Source organism: Limulus polyphemus, unplaced genomic scaffold, assembly GCF_000517525.1.
Source record: "Limulus polyphemus unplaced genomic scaffold, Limulus_polyphemus-2.1.2 Scaffold487, whole genome shotgun sequence".
NCBI classification, from domain to species: domain Eukaryota; kingdom Metazoa; phylum Arthropoda; class Merostomata; order Xiphosura; family Limulidae; genus Limulus; species Limulus polyphemus.
In genome coordinates, this window is record NW_013666097.1 from 394422 (window position 1) to 410919 (window position 16498).

Genomic DNA, 16498 nt, shown 5'->3' on the forward strand with positions numbered 1-16498 from the left:
GGTTGGGAAGTTCTCTCCCACCCACCATATTCTCCAGATATGGCACCATCAGATTACGATCTATTTTGTTCACTGCAACATCATCTTAATAGGAAAACGTTTGCAACTGTGGAAAGTGGTAGAGGACATCAACATGTTTTTTGCTTCAAAGTCAAATGATTTCTTTAATCAGAGCATTAATAATCTGATTGTGAGATGAAAAAGCATCATTGATAAGAATGGAGACTATTTCATTTAATAAATGTTTTGATATATAAGTTGTACAGGTTTTTTCATCTAAAAAAAAGCAACATTAACTTTTTGATGACCTAATAAATATGCAGTGGTTTCCAATTGGGTATTTAAACTGTCTCTTATTGCTGTTCTTATTGGTTATAAATGAAGAATTCCCCCCAAAATCTCAAAATACTTTTCGTAATTCACTTTTAACACACTTTCTAATACAACAGAAGCAAAAGCAAAAGTACTGTAAGCTATTTATAACAGTTCCAATATTGGACTCGCTGGAGCAGTTACTTTATGCAAGCACTGTATGTTTTATATGGGAAAGAAAAAACACTTCAAATTTTTCTAGCTTTCAAAATGGAAAGATGTAGGTACTTATGATTTGAAAAAATATTAACAATTTGATTATTTTTATTACTACCTATTATTGAAATTTACACACAATCCTACAGTGAAAATTATTACTAAATATTAGCTTTACATGTCATGAAAATTATTACAAAATATTAAATTGACACACAAAATATTCTCATTAGAGATGAAATGATGCCTACCCCAAACCTCTTGTATGGTGGGTGCTTCCTAAAATTAAAATGGTATATTCTAACTCTATTTAAGTTGCAAGCATGAATATGGATGCATAAAAATTGGGTAGGAATTAGAAAAAGGTGATAACTTATTTACACTGTAGCTCAAGTTATGAAAAGTTTTCATTAATACAGTTAAGATGAGCAAATTTTATATATACTATTTTAAGTAAGAACCAGTTAAATGTATTTTTGTTGAAATTATAAAAACTGGCTTATATTTTGCTTATAGCAAGGCGTGATTCTCGCCGAGATAACACCCTTACTGCCCTCACCTCACCAGAGAGATTAGGTCGCTCAAGAGCAAAGGGAGCATCTCAGTCTCAGCGTAAGTACTTTAGTCAGTACTGTATTTGAATCGTAGTTATCGATGGGAAATTGCTGGGGAGATTTAAACTTTAAACTGCAATTATTTATAAATTGTTTAAATAAAAGGAGATTGAAAAACTATTCAGTATTAATGGATAATGTTCTATAGTACTGAGTAGAGACCAAATTAACAAGTTCAAATATTGCAACAACCAATAGTCAAAAATTGTAGTCTGCTGAAAATGTTTAAAAATCTTGTTAAAATTATATTACTGACTGAAACATATAGTGAAAATATTGTCATGGTTATTGTTTTTGAGGAAAACTGACTTACAACAATTTCTTAATTAAACTTGCATAAGAATACAAACATTACTTGAAAACATTTGCAAAGGTTTGCATTGAATTATAGTAAATTAACAACATCATTGATTCTAATATTAGAAATAAGTAACAAAGTACTACATATTTAGTTTTATAAGATTTAATGTAGCTTGACATACTTCATTGACAGTTCTGAAAGATAAGTAGTTGGGAATTAATGTATGCAAAATAAGATACATTTCTTCTTTAACACTGTGTATACATGTTTAGTCAGAAAAAATTCATGTACTCAAAAATATAAAACCCAGTTACTTTCCTTATTTCTATTTAGCTGCTTAAGTAGGTTTAAAAGAACTATTGTATAAAAACATAGTGTTCAAAATAATATCTAAAAAATGTGGAAACTTTACGTAGGAGTCTTCAAACAAAAATTGCACTTGTAGATTTCAGAACACGCGAAGACCATATACGTCAAGTGCTGTAGTAGAACATTACATAAACACCCATGGACTACTGACTACAAATATATCATTTCCACATAAATTCTCAAACACTACCTCTTCCTTAGAACGTAAATACACAGAATCATTTATGTTACAACATCTACACTCAAAAATCAGTTGGGACCATGACTGGGTTTTGCATCTTAAATATAATTACACGTATCAAGAAATTTTCAGAATAAGCACTTAGGCAGATAGACTTAAAGAATAATTGTCTTTTTGCTTTTCATTAATTTCATACAATAAACTTTTTCTTGGAATTGTAACTTAATACTTTTTAGATGTGTGAAACCTAGAGAATAAAACATCACAGTGAAACTGGTAATACTTTTCAACACTATACTCTCAACTAGATGATTTGAGCTGCCAGTTAGAAATGTACATATGTTGCAAAAACATTTTTGTTTTAAACCATTGCTTACTTGGCCAGGATGAACATAATACACCATAAAATCAATAAAAATAAATCGTTTTTTTAGAAAAGAGCATTAATACATATGTGTATGATGATATTGTTATTGTCCGTAAGGAAATCAGTGTTGCCAAAGTAACTTTCCTCAATTTAGAATCTTTAGTAGGTTTTACTGGAATGTTAAAGCAACTCTTTTTATTACTACAAACAGAATGTCTTTTAAAGCTACATATCTACTAAATATTTTGTTAATCTCATTTTATGTAGGATTAAATATTAGTGTATGGTGATGGTAATGTATAAGTTTTGCTTGTGGTTTTCTTTTTTTTTATGTAACAGTTTGTATGATTGTTTTTTCCAGTTTGCCATATAAAAAAAATGGTTACTTTGGATTTAAATTTGAATGCATATAGTAATAAGTAATTACAATATCTTATTATGAGAAACTCACTAGAGGACAATAAAACTTTGGTGGAATTTAACAGAAACACTAAACCTAGAAATACAATTTTCTCAGTGATGATATTTCATTCTGTAAAATTTGCATATTGTTTATTGTATAAATTAAATATAAAAATGGGCATACAACACAAAACATTAGGTTATTGTACAAGACATTCTGTATTGTGAAAACTGTATATTTTGATAAAAGATATTTATATGTTGACTATAATTGAGTGACAATTGTTTTTTAAATATGCAATGATTATTAGCCAAAAGTTAAAACCTGCCTAGTTTCTTTAATAAATAAATTGATTGTCAATTTGTCTTTTCTGAAATCGTCCACACAGTTATGTTACTCCTCAGATGGGTTTAAGGAATTAGTGTTTTGAATTGGTATTAATAAGTTGTAGAGAAATTATTGATAAGTAGAAGCTAGTGAGAAAATGTGCATGAAGGTAAAGAGTATTTAAAGTAATGATAAATAGTTTTAAAAATTATCTTCGTGGTGAATCTTCATGTTGTATTTGTATTTATATGTGAAAACTTGTACAATAAGCAACAAAACTTCTGGAATCAACTTTATAGTCAAATAGTTATATAATCATAACTCTGTTGTGGTGTTATCCAGCAAGTAGCCGTTCTGGGTCTCCTTCTTCGAGGCTCAGTTACAATACTTATCAAGAAGCTGGTTCCTCTGGCCGAGTAAGGAGGAAGTCTGGAATTCCCATGGCAACAGGAACAAGTAGAGAGACAAGTCCGACTAGATCACTTCATGGAGGTACTACTTTAATGCTACTTTCCAGAAGAATGGTGTATTAATTATATTTTAACTGCACTTTTGCTCGTGTCAGCCCTATATCTGCAGTGCATGTAACAATCTTTTTACAGAGTTGAATTCCAAATTTAATTAAACTACTTTATTATCGATGTATGTCAGTAAACTTGGATCAAAATGTAGTTTATAATTCAAATTTTAATATAAGTTTCAATTTCTGAATTTCAAAGAGAAATACATAAATAATTATCAGTCTTCACTTGTTTATATCACATGATACTTCTTCGCTCGGGAAATTGCCCACTTTAGATTTGCTTTCTAATCCTATGTGGTCTTCTGAGTTTAGTACAAATTACACACCTATAGTATAAACATTGCTAAACCATGATATAAACTTATGTAGTCCAATCTTCTGATTTACTGAGATATACGCAAAAAAGTTAAACCCGCTTTTCACATCTCTCTCTATAACATGCTTCCTTTCAAAAAATTTCAATAATTCTCTGTCATTTGTTACTGGATTGTTTATAACTAATAGAAATAGGTAGTTTTAATTTATTGAATTATCTATAACATTAGCTTGTTCCAAAAGTTCTTAATTATTTCATTGTTTGCTATTGCCAATATCACCTCGAGCAGCTAACAGAATTATTTTATCCACTTATGGACTAGTTAGAAACCAATTAAATTATAATGGTTTTAGGACATTGTATTTTTCTGGGGGGGGGGGTAATATTTTGTGCCCTAAGTTGCATATTTGAAAGGGATAAAAATTACTTTATGTACCATCAACAAACCCTACCAAAATATAGTTACATCTTGTTGAGACTTTGAGAACAAAAGCTTTAAAAAGTACAAGAGCTTACACATAATAATGTTTCTTGTGTTTTATTTGTAGTTTTTATTTAGTTTTATAAAAGTAACTAAAATGTAAAAATTAGAAACTGATTAGATTAAATAATAAAATTTAAATAAAAAAATTACTCATGATTTCACATGCACATCACAATAGATGTTTGAAGCATGATTATAATTTAACCATTCATGCTGGTGTAACTTAATACTTTGTTTACACAAAGCTATACTCCATTATGATAAGTTGCTTTTGCTGTACTCTTAAGTGCAAGCTGTAAAACAAAATTTTGAATGACCCCAAAGATTTGAAAAGTATTAGCTTTGGCTGTAAGAATAAATAGTATCTAATTGTCTGTCATAGTATACAGTTATTTTATAAAGGGGTAATTTAAATTTATTTTATATATTTTTACTTTTCAATTTAACCTACATTGATTTCACTACAGTTAGTGTTTGAATAGAGAAAATAAGATAAAATATAGCTTTATTGAAAAACAAACTATTCATTTAGGAAACTAGAGGTTATGCAAATGAAATATGAAAATTCTAAGATGAAAAAAGTATTTTTATTTTTAACATGATAATTACCTTGCACTTGAGCTTACTCACTTAAAGCTTCATAAATTCAGAGACAAGTCTTTTTTTAAAAATACTTTATTGAAAAATCTATTATTTTGGTATACAACAGACTTGTAAGCTTGCTAAATTTCATGAAGATACATTTGTTACATTCAAAGCTATAGTATGTATAGTTTTATGATTATGCAGAGTTACAAGGTTGGTCAAATTTGCCGAGCCTCTTATATGGAGAGCAAATTCTTTCCACATGAAAACCCTTTTCTATGCATGTCATAAAGTTTTACTGAGTTACATTCAAAATTAAACTACTTTATTATCATTGTATTCAAATAACCTTGGCATCAAAATGTAGCTAATAAATCAAAGTTTAATATTATATAAGTTTTAAGTTTATAATTTATAATATTTTATAAATATTAAAAAAATATCAATCTTCTCTAGTATGAGAATTGTGACATTTGATCTATAGATCTTCCTTTTTCTCAAATTTGTTTACCACCTCTCTGAGAAGTATGGAATTTAACATAAATTAATCATTATAATATAGTTATTACTCGGGCAAGGCATAATTTTTATTGCCTTCAATCTTATTTGGTTACGGAGTCATAAACTAGTAAATCAGAACCCCTCTTGCCATGCTCACCTGTTTCATCCTATTTCACAAATTGCTAATATTTGTCTCTGACACTTAATACTATATTTATCACAAGTAGAAAGCTAATGTTTTAATTATTCAAATGACTTATTACTTTACATTGTTTTCTATACAGAGAGTCATCTATTTCACTTTCAGTTCAAACTTTATTCTCACAGAAAACACATCATTGAGTGTAGCTGAATTTTTAAAGGCTTTTGTTGCATAATTAGAAAGGAAGAAAAACTGCGATAGTTATAGGACATTGTCTGTTTTTTTACATGTTATTATTCTATGTTCTTAGGTACATTATTTAATTAAATATAAAATAATTAGTGCTGTAGTACCATTAGTATAAAAAAAGTAGGATTAAGTTTCAATGACAGTTGAGAGCAAAAAGAAAACAGGTATTTTATTTCTTCTTTTTTGATGTGTATTCTTTATTTGTTATTATAAAAGTAGCTAAGTTTAAAAATTAAAAACTTTTTAAGTTAGTTAAAGCAAAATAAATAATAATATTATTAATAAATTTTTTTATGAGTTATGCTCGCGAGTAGTTCATGCATTATGTAATTCGATACCGTAATGTGAGCTGCATGTTCACCATGTGATTTGTAATTTGTACGGTGAGAATAGTAGTTAAACATGGTTCAAAAGGCAATAAAACAATAAAATTTAAGTACAAATAGGTGTATGCTGTTACAAGCTTTAAACTACATAGGATAAACAATTGTAGTTTTCTGTTAGAGTTTGCAGTCATTCTGGAAAGAAAATAGAGTGAATTTAGAATTATTTCCTACTTTTTTTATAGTGGTTATGACATTTGTCAAATCAACTGACATCATATAAAGTTAGGTTAAAGAAAAAAACTAATAAAATATAAAGTTTTTCTGAAGAAAAAAAAACACATGATATTTATTTAGGTAGTTTTAGGGGTTATGCAAATGATGTTTGAAAATTTTCAGATGAAGAGAACTATTTTTTAATCTTATGACAATTACTTTGCACTTATAAAGGGAAACAACATATAGTGTAAATTGTAAATTAATTTTTTCATTGAAAATTAACATGCTTTTTTCCACTTACAGAAGGTAAACATGTAGTGTACGTTGTAAATCAAGTTTTTCATTGATACTGAAGTGCTTTTTTCTTTTTCATTCTGAGTTTATTAAATTATACTTATTGGGACTCTTGAAAATTTCACTGAAACTCTTGGAAAAAAAAAGTTGAGAGTCTCGGACCCTAGTGAGAAGCCTGTTTGCACTTGGAGCACTTGACACTGACTCCATATATTCACAGAGAATTTTTTGTATAAATACTTCATTACAAATTTTTATTTTTTGGTCTACAAAAGACTTTTATGTTTACTGAAAGCTTGTCAAATTTCATGAAGATACATTAAATATTTTCATAGTTATAGTATGTATACCGTCACGGCTTCGTGGTTGTTATGAGGTTGCATATAATACAGGAGCCTGTTGCAGTAAGGTTAATAAGGCTTCTTCACTTTAATACTGTGATAGCGTATTTGGTCAGTTGGATCACAACAACAAAAGTTTTAAATTGAAGTTCTCTTTCAAGTAGTTTTGAGATTATATTACTGATGTGTATATTTCATCACATTTTTCAACTTAAAAATCCTAAATTTTATGTGTAGCACTGTATAAGGTAGAAATAAACTACTGAAAAGTATAACAGTCAGTGTACTTCATAGGTAGTTCTCTGATTGTAACCTCAATGTTACTTTACTCTTGAATAGAACAGTTTTTGATTTAATGAGTTGGAACAACCCATTGTTTTTGGGTTTTAAATATTTTTTCAATGTGAATTCAGTGCTGTAATAGTTAGTGGAATTATTTTCAATATACAGTAAAGAACAAATGCATTAATCTTTTTTGTTTCCTTTTAACTGTGACCATAATATTAATTAAAGAAGATTATTCATTCATTCTTTCCAATCAGTACCTTAAATTTAAAACTAATCTTGATTTAATTTATAATCAATAAGGGCATGAACGAAGGCTAAGTGGAAGTTATAGGTCACGTCCATTTCTTGGGGCAGGAGAAAGGCATCATCCAACTACAATCATAAGTAAGTGTAATATTATTTTAAGCATTTAAAAAGTAAACTGATCTTTGAGAAGTGGTTTAGTAGAGAAAAAAACCCAGCATAACTGTAATGAGTCAAAATGTCTAAACTTTAAAAGAAACATTTTCATCCCTAAATTGGGGCAGGAGAAAGGCATCATCCAACTACAATCATAAGTAAGTGTAATATTATTTTAAGCATTTAAAAAGTAAATTAATCTTTGAAATGTTGTTTAGTAGAGAAAAAAAACAGCATGACTGTTATGAGTCAAAATGTCTAAACTTTAAAAGAAAAGATTTTCATCCCTAAATTATTTTATATGAAATGTGCAGTCTGTTTTTCAAATATGTATTGTCTGTAGTAACTTGTATCAAAAATTTTAATAAATTATAAAATATCCAACTTTTGGTCAGGTGAGTGATCTTTTTATACATTGGATATATTATTGCCCATGTAACTTGGTGGCTATTTTCAGAGGGTTAAAATCACCCATTATGTTTTCCACTATTATTACATTAGCCAAGTAATTGTCTGTGTATATAAGCAAGTTGCTAGGTGAAAACATTTATTTCTTTCTTGTTATAGCTTCAGCACCAGTTATGGCAGAAAAAATTCTCCAACAAAGTAAAGAGGCGGAATCAGCAATGGCTGATGCCTTGGTGAGTGATGGAGTCAACTATGATCCATACATTGTAAGTCAATTTATTTGATTTCATGAATATGCATGCTAACTGTAAATCTTAATGTGTGTTTCTTCCTGCTTTAATTTAAGTATGTCACTGTTGCCTTCTGATGCTTCTTACCCAAATCCTTCTAAATGAGTAACTAGTTAAACAGTTTTGTTTTTGACTTATGTTCCATCCCACAGTGACTCTGCAATTTAGGTATGTCACTGTTGCCTTCTGATGCTTCTTACCCAAATCCTTCTAAATGAGTAACTAGTTAAACAGTTTTTAGCATGAAGGGCTTTTAATGCTAAAAATCAGGTTTCAATACTCATGGAGAGCAGAGCACAAGATAGTCCATTGTCTAGTTTTATGCTTAACAACAAACAAGCATACTAATTTTTCTTATTTTATTTCACAGTGTTAACAATTTCTTTCCAAACAAGAATTAGGATCCCCATAACACTTTAGTTTTCTAGTTATTACAAGTCATAGAAAGTTAAGACGGATAAGTTCCACATAATTGCATTCATATTTATCATTGGTAACTCTTGATTACAAGTATGTTCTGGTAAAAGTCATCCTGTAAATTACCCTTTTCGGGAGACAATAATACAGAGTATACTAATGTACTGATTACAAATCTTCCTTCAAATTACTCTTTAAAGTAGCCTTTTCAGGAGACAGTAATACAGGGTATACTAATGTATTGACTACAAATATGTTCTGGTGACATTCATCCTTCAAAGTAGCCTCTTTAGGAGGCAATAACAGAGTATATAAATTTAATGATTATAAATGCATTCTAGTGGCAATCATCCTTTTAAGAGAAATTAATACAGAGTATTCTAATGTACTTATTACAAATATGTGCTGGTGACAATCACCCTTTAAAGTACCTTTTTTGAGAAGACAATGATACTAATGCATCCTTTATTGTGGTGGAAATAAGTACTGTGTCTTAACTGTAAAACTTTAATATTAAAAACATGACTAAATTAGAAACCTGTTCACAAAGAGTATTGAAAAAAACCCACCTGTAATAGGTGTTTACTAAAGCTTTCTTTAGATTGGGACCAACAAAACTATATGATCCTTGTCTTAATGCCATTTTTGAAACATAACACACATTTGAATTCAGTATAAGTTAAGATTTATTCTGGTTTAATTTCAGCAGCATTGGTCCAATACTGAATTAGGTGGTCAGGACTGACCTAGCAAACCCAACTCTACTTGACCCAGAGAGTCAGTGTTAAAATTAAACATAAAACAAATACTTTAATCAAATGTTTCTTCTATATATACACATATTAATATGCAAGTTTTTTAAATATTTAAAAGTGACCAATCAAAGCCTTTATAGAGAGGAATTCTGAAGACATGCTGGAAGAATAATAATTATAAGTAGTTCATCACACTGTTAAAGTTACATTGAATAAGTTCATCAGTAACTACATGTGTAATTTTCTTTCTGTTTAGCAGTTGATGTAAGAATGTTTAATAGTGTTTACTACAAACTTTTTTGTATCCATGGGTAGTTTGTAGTATGATATCTAATAAGAATCCACACTGCCAATCTCAGACTCTCTACAGCTACTTACATATATATACGATGTACAAGTTGAGCTTCTTGGACATAGCCAGCTGTTTCGTATATCTGAAACACCTGCCTCTCCAGAGCACACTTGCAAACACAAGGTTGCATGTTACAAATGTAGCTAATTTGGATGTGATCATGACTGATACCAGTGACTGCAAAGATAAATGAAAGAGATATGCATTTCTTATGATTTTTTAAGTATTTTTTAACACTGCAATTTCAATTGAGATCAGTTGAAATTTAAACTCAATTACTATTCTGACATCAAAGCCTTTTAGTATCATTTCCATCTGTTTGTTGTACCATTATGGTTGAAAACAAAGAATGTTAGATGATGTCAAAGATACTGTTCTTTTCACATAAGTGTGAGTTTTTAATTGAATTTACACTACTTGTAGGATGTTGTATTGGTATAAGACACCCACATTTCATGACAATAAAACAAGTGATGGTGATTTCAGTTGTAGCTTAAGCCTAATGATAGTTCTGGAGTCTTAGGTGAAATATCAATTATGATTGCAGTTTGCAGTAGGGGAAGGAGCAGGTCAATCACTAGAGGTATTTTTTATGCATAGCAAAGATGCATAAAAGTTATATGAGAATCCCTAATTGACCCATGAACATCCTGAAATAGCAGGAAGTCGTATCACAGAACTGAAATTGGATAAATCATTATTTACTATTTTTTGTTTTGTCTACTGTTGTGTGTGTAATTGTTGTTGTATGTTTAAAAAAACCTCTGGTTAACTTTAATTAACTCTCTTAGCCCACAGAATTCATACTATTGTGAGATTTGGTAGTCCTACGTGCAGAAGAGTTTTATGTATACGAGAGGGAAGGAACAATTAGTGACATAGTGAATAAAAATAAATAAAGCATAACCTTTTATTATTCTTTTTTAATAATAATTAAATAATAATTTAAAAATTATTCTTTTTAACTTTTTACAGTTGACAAATATGGTACCATCCTCTAACCATAAAAATATTGTGTGAATAAAAATTTATTGCAAACGTTCTTTCAGGAGAATTAATTGCTGAGTAAATGTATATGTGTTTTATTTATTTATGTATATTTATAGAAACATACTTTCACACAAACAAGGTGGGAATTAGTGAAATTCTTTGGACAAATTAAAAATAAATAAATAAACTAATGAATATTGACAGAAAAAAAGAAAAATGTGTTTAAATATATGCATGTGTTGCTAAATTCATTTATTTATTTATTTCCACCAAGCATTGACAGTCTCCTACTGTTGAACGAAAGAATATGACAGTATGGTAATGAAAGCATTCATGTTTATTTTAGCAGCCACTCTTATAAAGCAAATGCCAGTGATGACTGTTGACTCTATCAGTGTCTTATTCTTTACTGGTCAGACTCTCCTCTTAAACTCAAATCAACACCTACATATATATATATATATATATACTTCCAATTAGGCATATTGTATGTATGATACATTTTTATTATGACTTGTGTAAGTTTATTGTGTGAAAAGAAATTTATTTTCTGTATATTTTTTCTCTGTACAAGGTGATATATCTCACAAACAGTACATTATGAGAAGGTGAAATTGCACAGGGGAATTTTGGGGTCTCATATGGGTGCAAATGCCATAGTTGTCATATGCTGCCATGTGGAGCTCCACTATGGTTTAATATCTGATCAATCACAGCAACTGTTTAAAGTGTGATCCTCCAGCATCCAGAATGCAACCAATTATATATCATCGTGTTTGTTGGCCTTTTCTCGGACAGTTGTGTCCTTGGGTTCTGGAACTGTGCGAGGCTTCTCACTGTACATACATAATTGCAAGTAGCCCCCACAAACAGAGCATAATGACCATTCACGAGGAAAGTGATGTAAAATGATGTGTTTCACGTGGTTACCAATACGCAGAGAGGCAGCATCCTGCATGAAGACTGTTGACTGAAGAGCCTTAAGAGCAGTTGAAATTGGCAAGTCCAGACTTCTGATGACATAATGTCCACTGCTGCACCCGTGCACTTGTGATGGATTGTTCCTCTATAGCGTGGCTGGCTTTAGCAATAGATTCAGTAGGTGTTTACATTGCTATGCAGCCTGTCTCCTCAAAATTGTAATGAACTTATGCATAGCGGTGCTGGAACAAGGACCTCTGTGGGTGTTATACATTCTACAGTATTCCCTGAGAGCTGCCTATGCATTATATCCTTTGATGTAATAACATTTCATTTGTTCATGTTACCGCATATTTTTCAGTTTCATTGGTTGAGTGAGCTGCACTGCAATCAATAGACCCATCTAGATGTATGGGAAATAAGGTAAAATAATTATCGAAACACAAAGTTGAAGAAAGAACATGTTTATTTTAAATGGTGATGTTTCAAGTAACTGCTTTTTAGCCATGGGAGCATTTTAATGTGATTGTCAATTTCACTATTCATTGGTAAAGAGTAACCCAAGAATTTGCAGTGAGTAGTGTTGATTAGCTGCCTTCCCTCTAGTCTATCACTTCAGAAATAGGGATGGCTAGTGCAGATAATCCTCAAGTAGCTTTGCCTGAAAATTCAACAAACAAACCTTTCCACTACACTTTAAAATGTACTTCACCAATGCCTGCTGGCAGCTGAACATTAGATTTATTACTCTATTCCATCCATTTACTTCATTTATTTTACCATTAATTTTATTCAAACAAGATTCATAAAAAACAGCATATAAAAAGGTAGCGTATACATTCACTTCCAGTCCACATTTTTAATCAGTCTTGTTGGTTGTGGTGAATTTGTAACCAACAGAGCCTCATCATAACCCTACATTACAGTATTCAGACATAATTATTAGGACAACATCTTTGGAAAATCTTTAACATACACCTAAAAGTAATGCACAAATTTCAAACCATAAATTAAAAATGCACTTTCACATTTATTTGTTGCATAAAATAAACATAATTTCATTCTTTCATTCACTAACAGTTGATTGTCAATCCATGGTGGACTAACCAGTAGTGGAAATAGTACCACCCACTAACTTTGATTAACACAGCTCTCTGGAAAATGAGAAATTTAGAAATAATAAATAAATACGTAAATGTAGGAAACAGCAAGTATATTTTGATATATATAAATAATCAATTAATGTAGCAATACATGCATGTGTAAATATATTTTTCTTTATTTTTATCAACATGTATTTATTTATGAATCCTTGGTTAATTAATTTTTTTCTAAATTTGGTATGAAATATCCTCCAATAAAAGGAAAACAAAACTACAAGTCACAGAATAAACCTTTCTTCTTGATTTAGCTATAATCACTGAAACATTCTAATATTGTTGTAAGCTGTTCTTCAAAGTTTTAATTTCAATGTTAGCATGACATTTAGATTGAGGAACTTTGACTAATATTTATACATGAGTACATTAGTTGTAAATATGAATAAGCAGTTAGTTCAGTGATAATGAAGTTAAAGAAATATTCAGGTTTATCAATCCAGAAAACTTTTGTTAAACATTATTAGTGTATTAGGCCTTGTGTCTAAGTGAACTTAGCCTGTAGCAAAAGTTATTAAAGAAATAAACAAATTTGTTATTGTTACTTGGACTTGACTTGGCATTGTTTTTCAAAAAAATTCAAAATGAACCTGCCAAATGATAGGACTCGTTACAACACCTTCAGTGCTTATTACTATTGTCAGTATATGTAAGACATCAGTTAAAATGTAACAGTATTAGGGTTAGTGTCTTTATGCATTATGAAATCACATCTTTAATGCCCTAACAAGTTAATGTAAAGAAAAACAGAGGTGGGATTTCAAATATTTTTCATTATTAAAGCTCAGACTTCTGATGAAACTGTTGTTTTTTTTTCTATGACAGAGGATTTCCTCTAGGAGAAGATTCAGTGCATTTGATGACCAGTCGGATGAAAGTGAAACTTCTAGTGTATGTTCAGACCGATCTTTCAGCTCCTATGGAGGGCGTCACATAGACGTGAGTTACTTACTATTTGAAGCAAATTTTTCTATTGAGAAAGTGATTATTATTGATTCTTTATAAAAGTTACATACTGTTTCAATATAAGCATTTGGTGTTTTATAATATAATGACTAAAACTGCAAAAAAAAAATGATGATACTTTTGAAGTTTTCCAATTCCCAAAATGTAAGATAATATTATTAAAAACAGTCATTGTATAAAAGAATTAAGCTGCATGCTCTGAGTAAAAACATGTGACACTTCTTTGGCAGAAAAAGGGGTTGTGTATGTGAAATCAAATAAAACAGATTGGAGTTAATTGACTGAAATTTATTTTATTTGAAATCTTACTGACTGTCCATTCTTAACAGTGAAACATGCATGATGCCCTCAAGATTTCTATTCATGCAGTGTTTTATTTTATGTAAATCATTTATCTGGTAATTTACCATTTGATATGAAATGAAGGTTATTGTTCATTCAATCAATGCTAATAAATAAACACTTGATAGAGGTGGCTTTATATCTTCGCAATTCATAACATTTTTCTTCATTAGGGTATGAGGTCAATACAAATGGCTAAGGCAGCCTAGTATCAATATTGCATGTTTAAATCCAGAATTTAAATCCAGGTAAGGTATTGAGGTATCCCCAGCCATTCCTCTGGAAAACTGTTTACACATCATATTTAGTGTCTGAAATCATTTGATAACAACAACAATCTGTGGCAGTAATTTAGGTTTCAGATCTTTCAGGCCTCAAAGAAAATTTAAGGCCTGAAAGACAACCCGGGATAGTCAGAAACTTTTCACCCTGTGCAGTGAAAAGGTTTAAGCCAAACAGATGTGGAAGTAGCCACTGTGCTTAATTTTGTTTAATCGCGATGGGTATTTTGTTGTGAGGCACGGAAAGATATGGAAGATACCAGCCCAAAGCCACTGAAGAAGCTTTGAAGAGGCTGTTGAATGATAGCTATGGTAGAAGCACTTGTTTATCCACGTGGTAGTGATGTCATATCATTTGATAGGATCTGTTGCATCTCTTAAGAGTATTCCATACACGCTCAGTGTATTGAAATCTCCTGAGTGTGCAAGTCACTTCATTTGGTAAATCCCCTCTTCAAGAAATACATAAGCAGTTCTTTAAAGCATGGTGTGGGTAGGTATTATCATCCATTAAATTATATGACAGAGCAAACATCTGTGTCAAGAATTTTTTCCAAAGGAATGTTCTTGGCAGAATCATAGATATACTGTTTTGTACCCCCTTGTGGGTGGCATACAGACTGGCTCTGTAAAGTGTACATTGACACTATCCAGTTTCAGTTAATCTTGGAGCAAGTACATTATGATTGTGAGAAGTTATAATCAACAGATATCAGCCAATTGTTTGTGTAAAGGATGATGCTGTTTATTTTATCCAGGATTTGTGGAAATTGTGTTGTTGATTTGGAAATGTTTTCACACTACTAATGATAACTTGAGATTATTGCAACCTATGTGCAACAACAGCTTCCTGTTATAGATCTGCTTCCATTCATCTGGTGGCTACCCATTAGAATAAAACATTCAGCTGTCTTCTTTGATGTTTAGCCAAGTCTGTGGACAACTTAGAGCTTTAAATTCATTGATTGATTGGAAAATGACAACTGCAACAGGATTGATGAGACCATTATATACAGCATAGACTGACTGACCAGTTGTGTGCATATCAGATCACATGACTTATCCACAATATTGTCCATTTGGTGCATCAATGAACTGAGTATGATGATTGACATAATTTTTAACCACAGTTTTTGCTTTGTCATGGTTAAAGCCACAAATTATGGTTATCATTTGATTTATTTGTACAACGCAAAGTAACAGTGGAATGTAGATCTTTCTTATTTTTATTAAACATTCTGTATTAATAACTGTACATAACTTATATAACAGTATTGCATATTTGATTAAAAACAATTTATAAAAGTTCAGTTATAATGTAGCAGTCTATTAAAATATGAAACAACTATCAGTGTTTATAGTTCACACTAAATCTCATATTTAATAAGATGTAATAAGATGCTCTTATCCCAGAAAGTTTCAAACAAAAATAATAATAAATCTTTGCGAACCTTCTAACTTAAATGTTAACTAAGTTGTTAATTTGATTTGAAATCAAATCAAATTGAGAAGTGTTTACTGCCATCCAGTAAACTTTTTACTGCCATCCAGCTTACTTTTATGTTCAAATCACATGAATTATTTGTTTGATAAGTTGATTAAAGACTCCATTTTTAACAGGATGTGCCAGAAATAATCTACAACTTAGGGTCCATCCATTGGTCAGAGAGAAAAGAAGGTCTTATAGGATTATGTGCCCTTCTGCGCTCATCACGTATGCTCAGCCTCGAGGAACTTAAACGTGTCACTGATATCTTCACTAAGATGTTCATGGATCCTCATACTAAGGTATACTTCATAAGGTTCTTCATTATAGTAGTTATAAGGATGATCCTCATACTAAGGTATACTTCATAGGTTCTTCA

The 16498-nt window shown here is 30.5% G+C and overlaps 1 protein-coding gene across 9 annotated transcripts in view; it reads left to right on the forward strand.

Annotated features, from left to right (window-relative positions):
• The window catches only part of LOC106458567 (CLIP-associating protein 1-A-like), a 199705-nt gene that overhangs the window by 168093 nt on the left and 15114 nt on the right, over positions 1–16498 (forward strand). For all 9 annotated transcript variants that reach the window (XM_022384825.1, XM_022384827.1, XM_022384830.1 and 6 more), the window contains 6 exons: positions 1045–1140; positions 3433–3582; positions 7656–7739; positions 8322–8428; positions 13870–13983; positions 16254–16421. In XM_022384825.1, coding sequence (XP_022240533.1) covers positions 1045–1140; positions 3433–3582; positions 7656–7739; positions 8322–8428; positions 13870–13983; positions 16254–16421 — 719 coding nt within the window. The remainder of the gene's footprint in view (positions 1–1044; positions 1141–3432; positions 3583–7655; positions 7740–8321; positions 8429–13869; positions 13984–16253; positions 16422–16498) is intronic.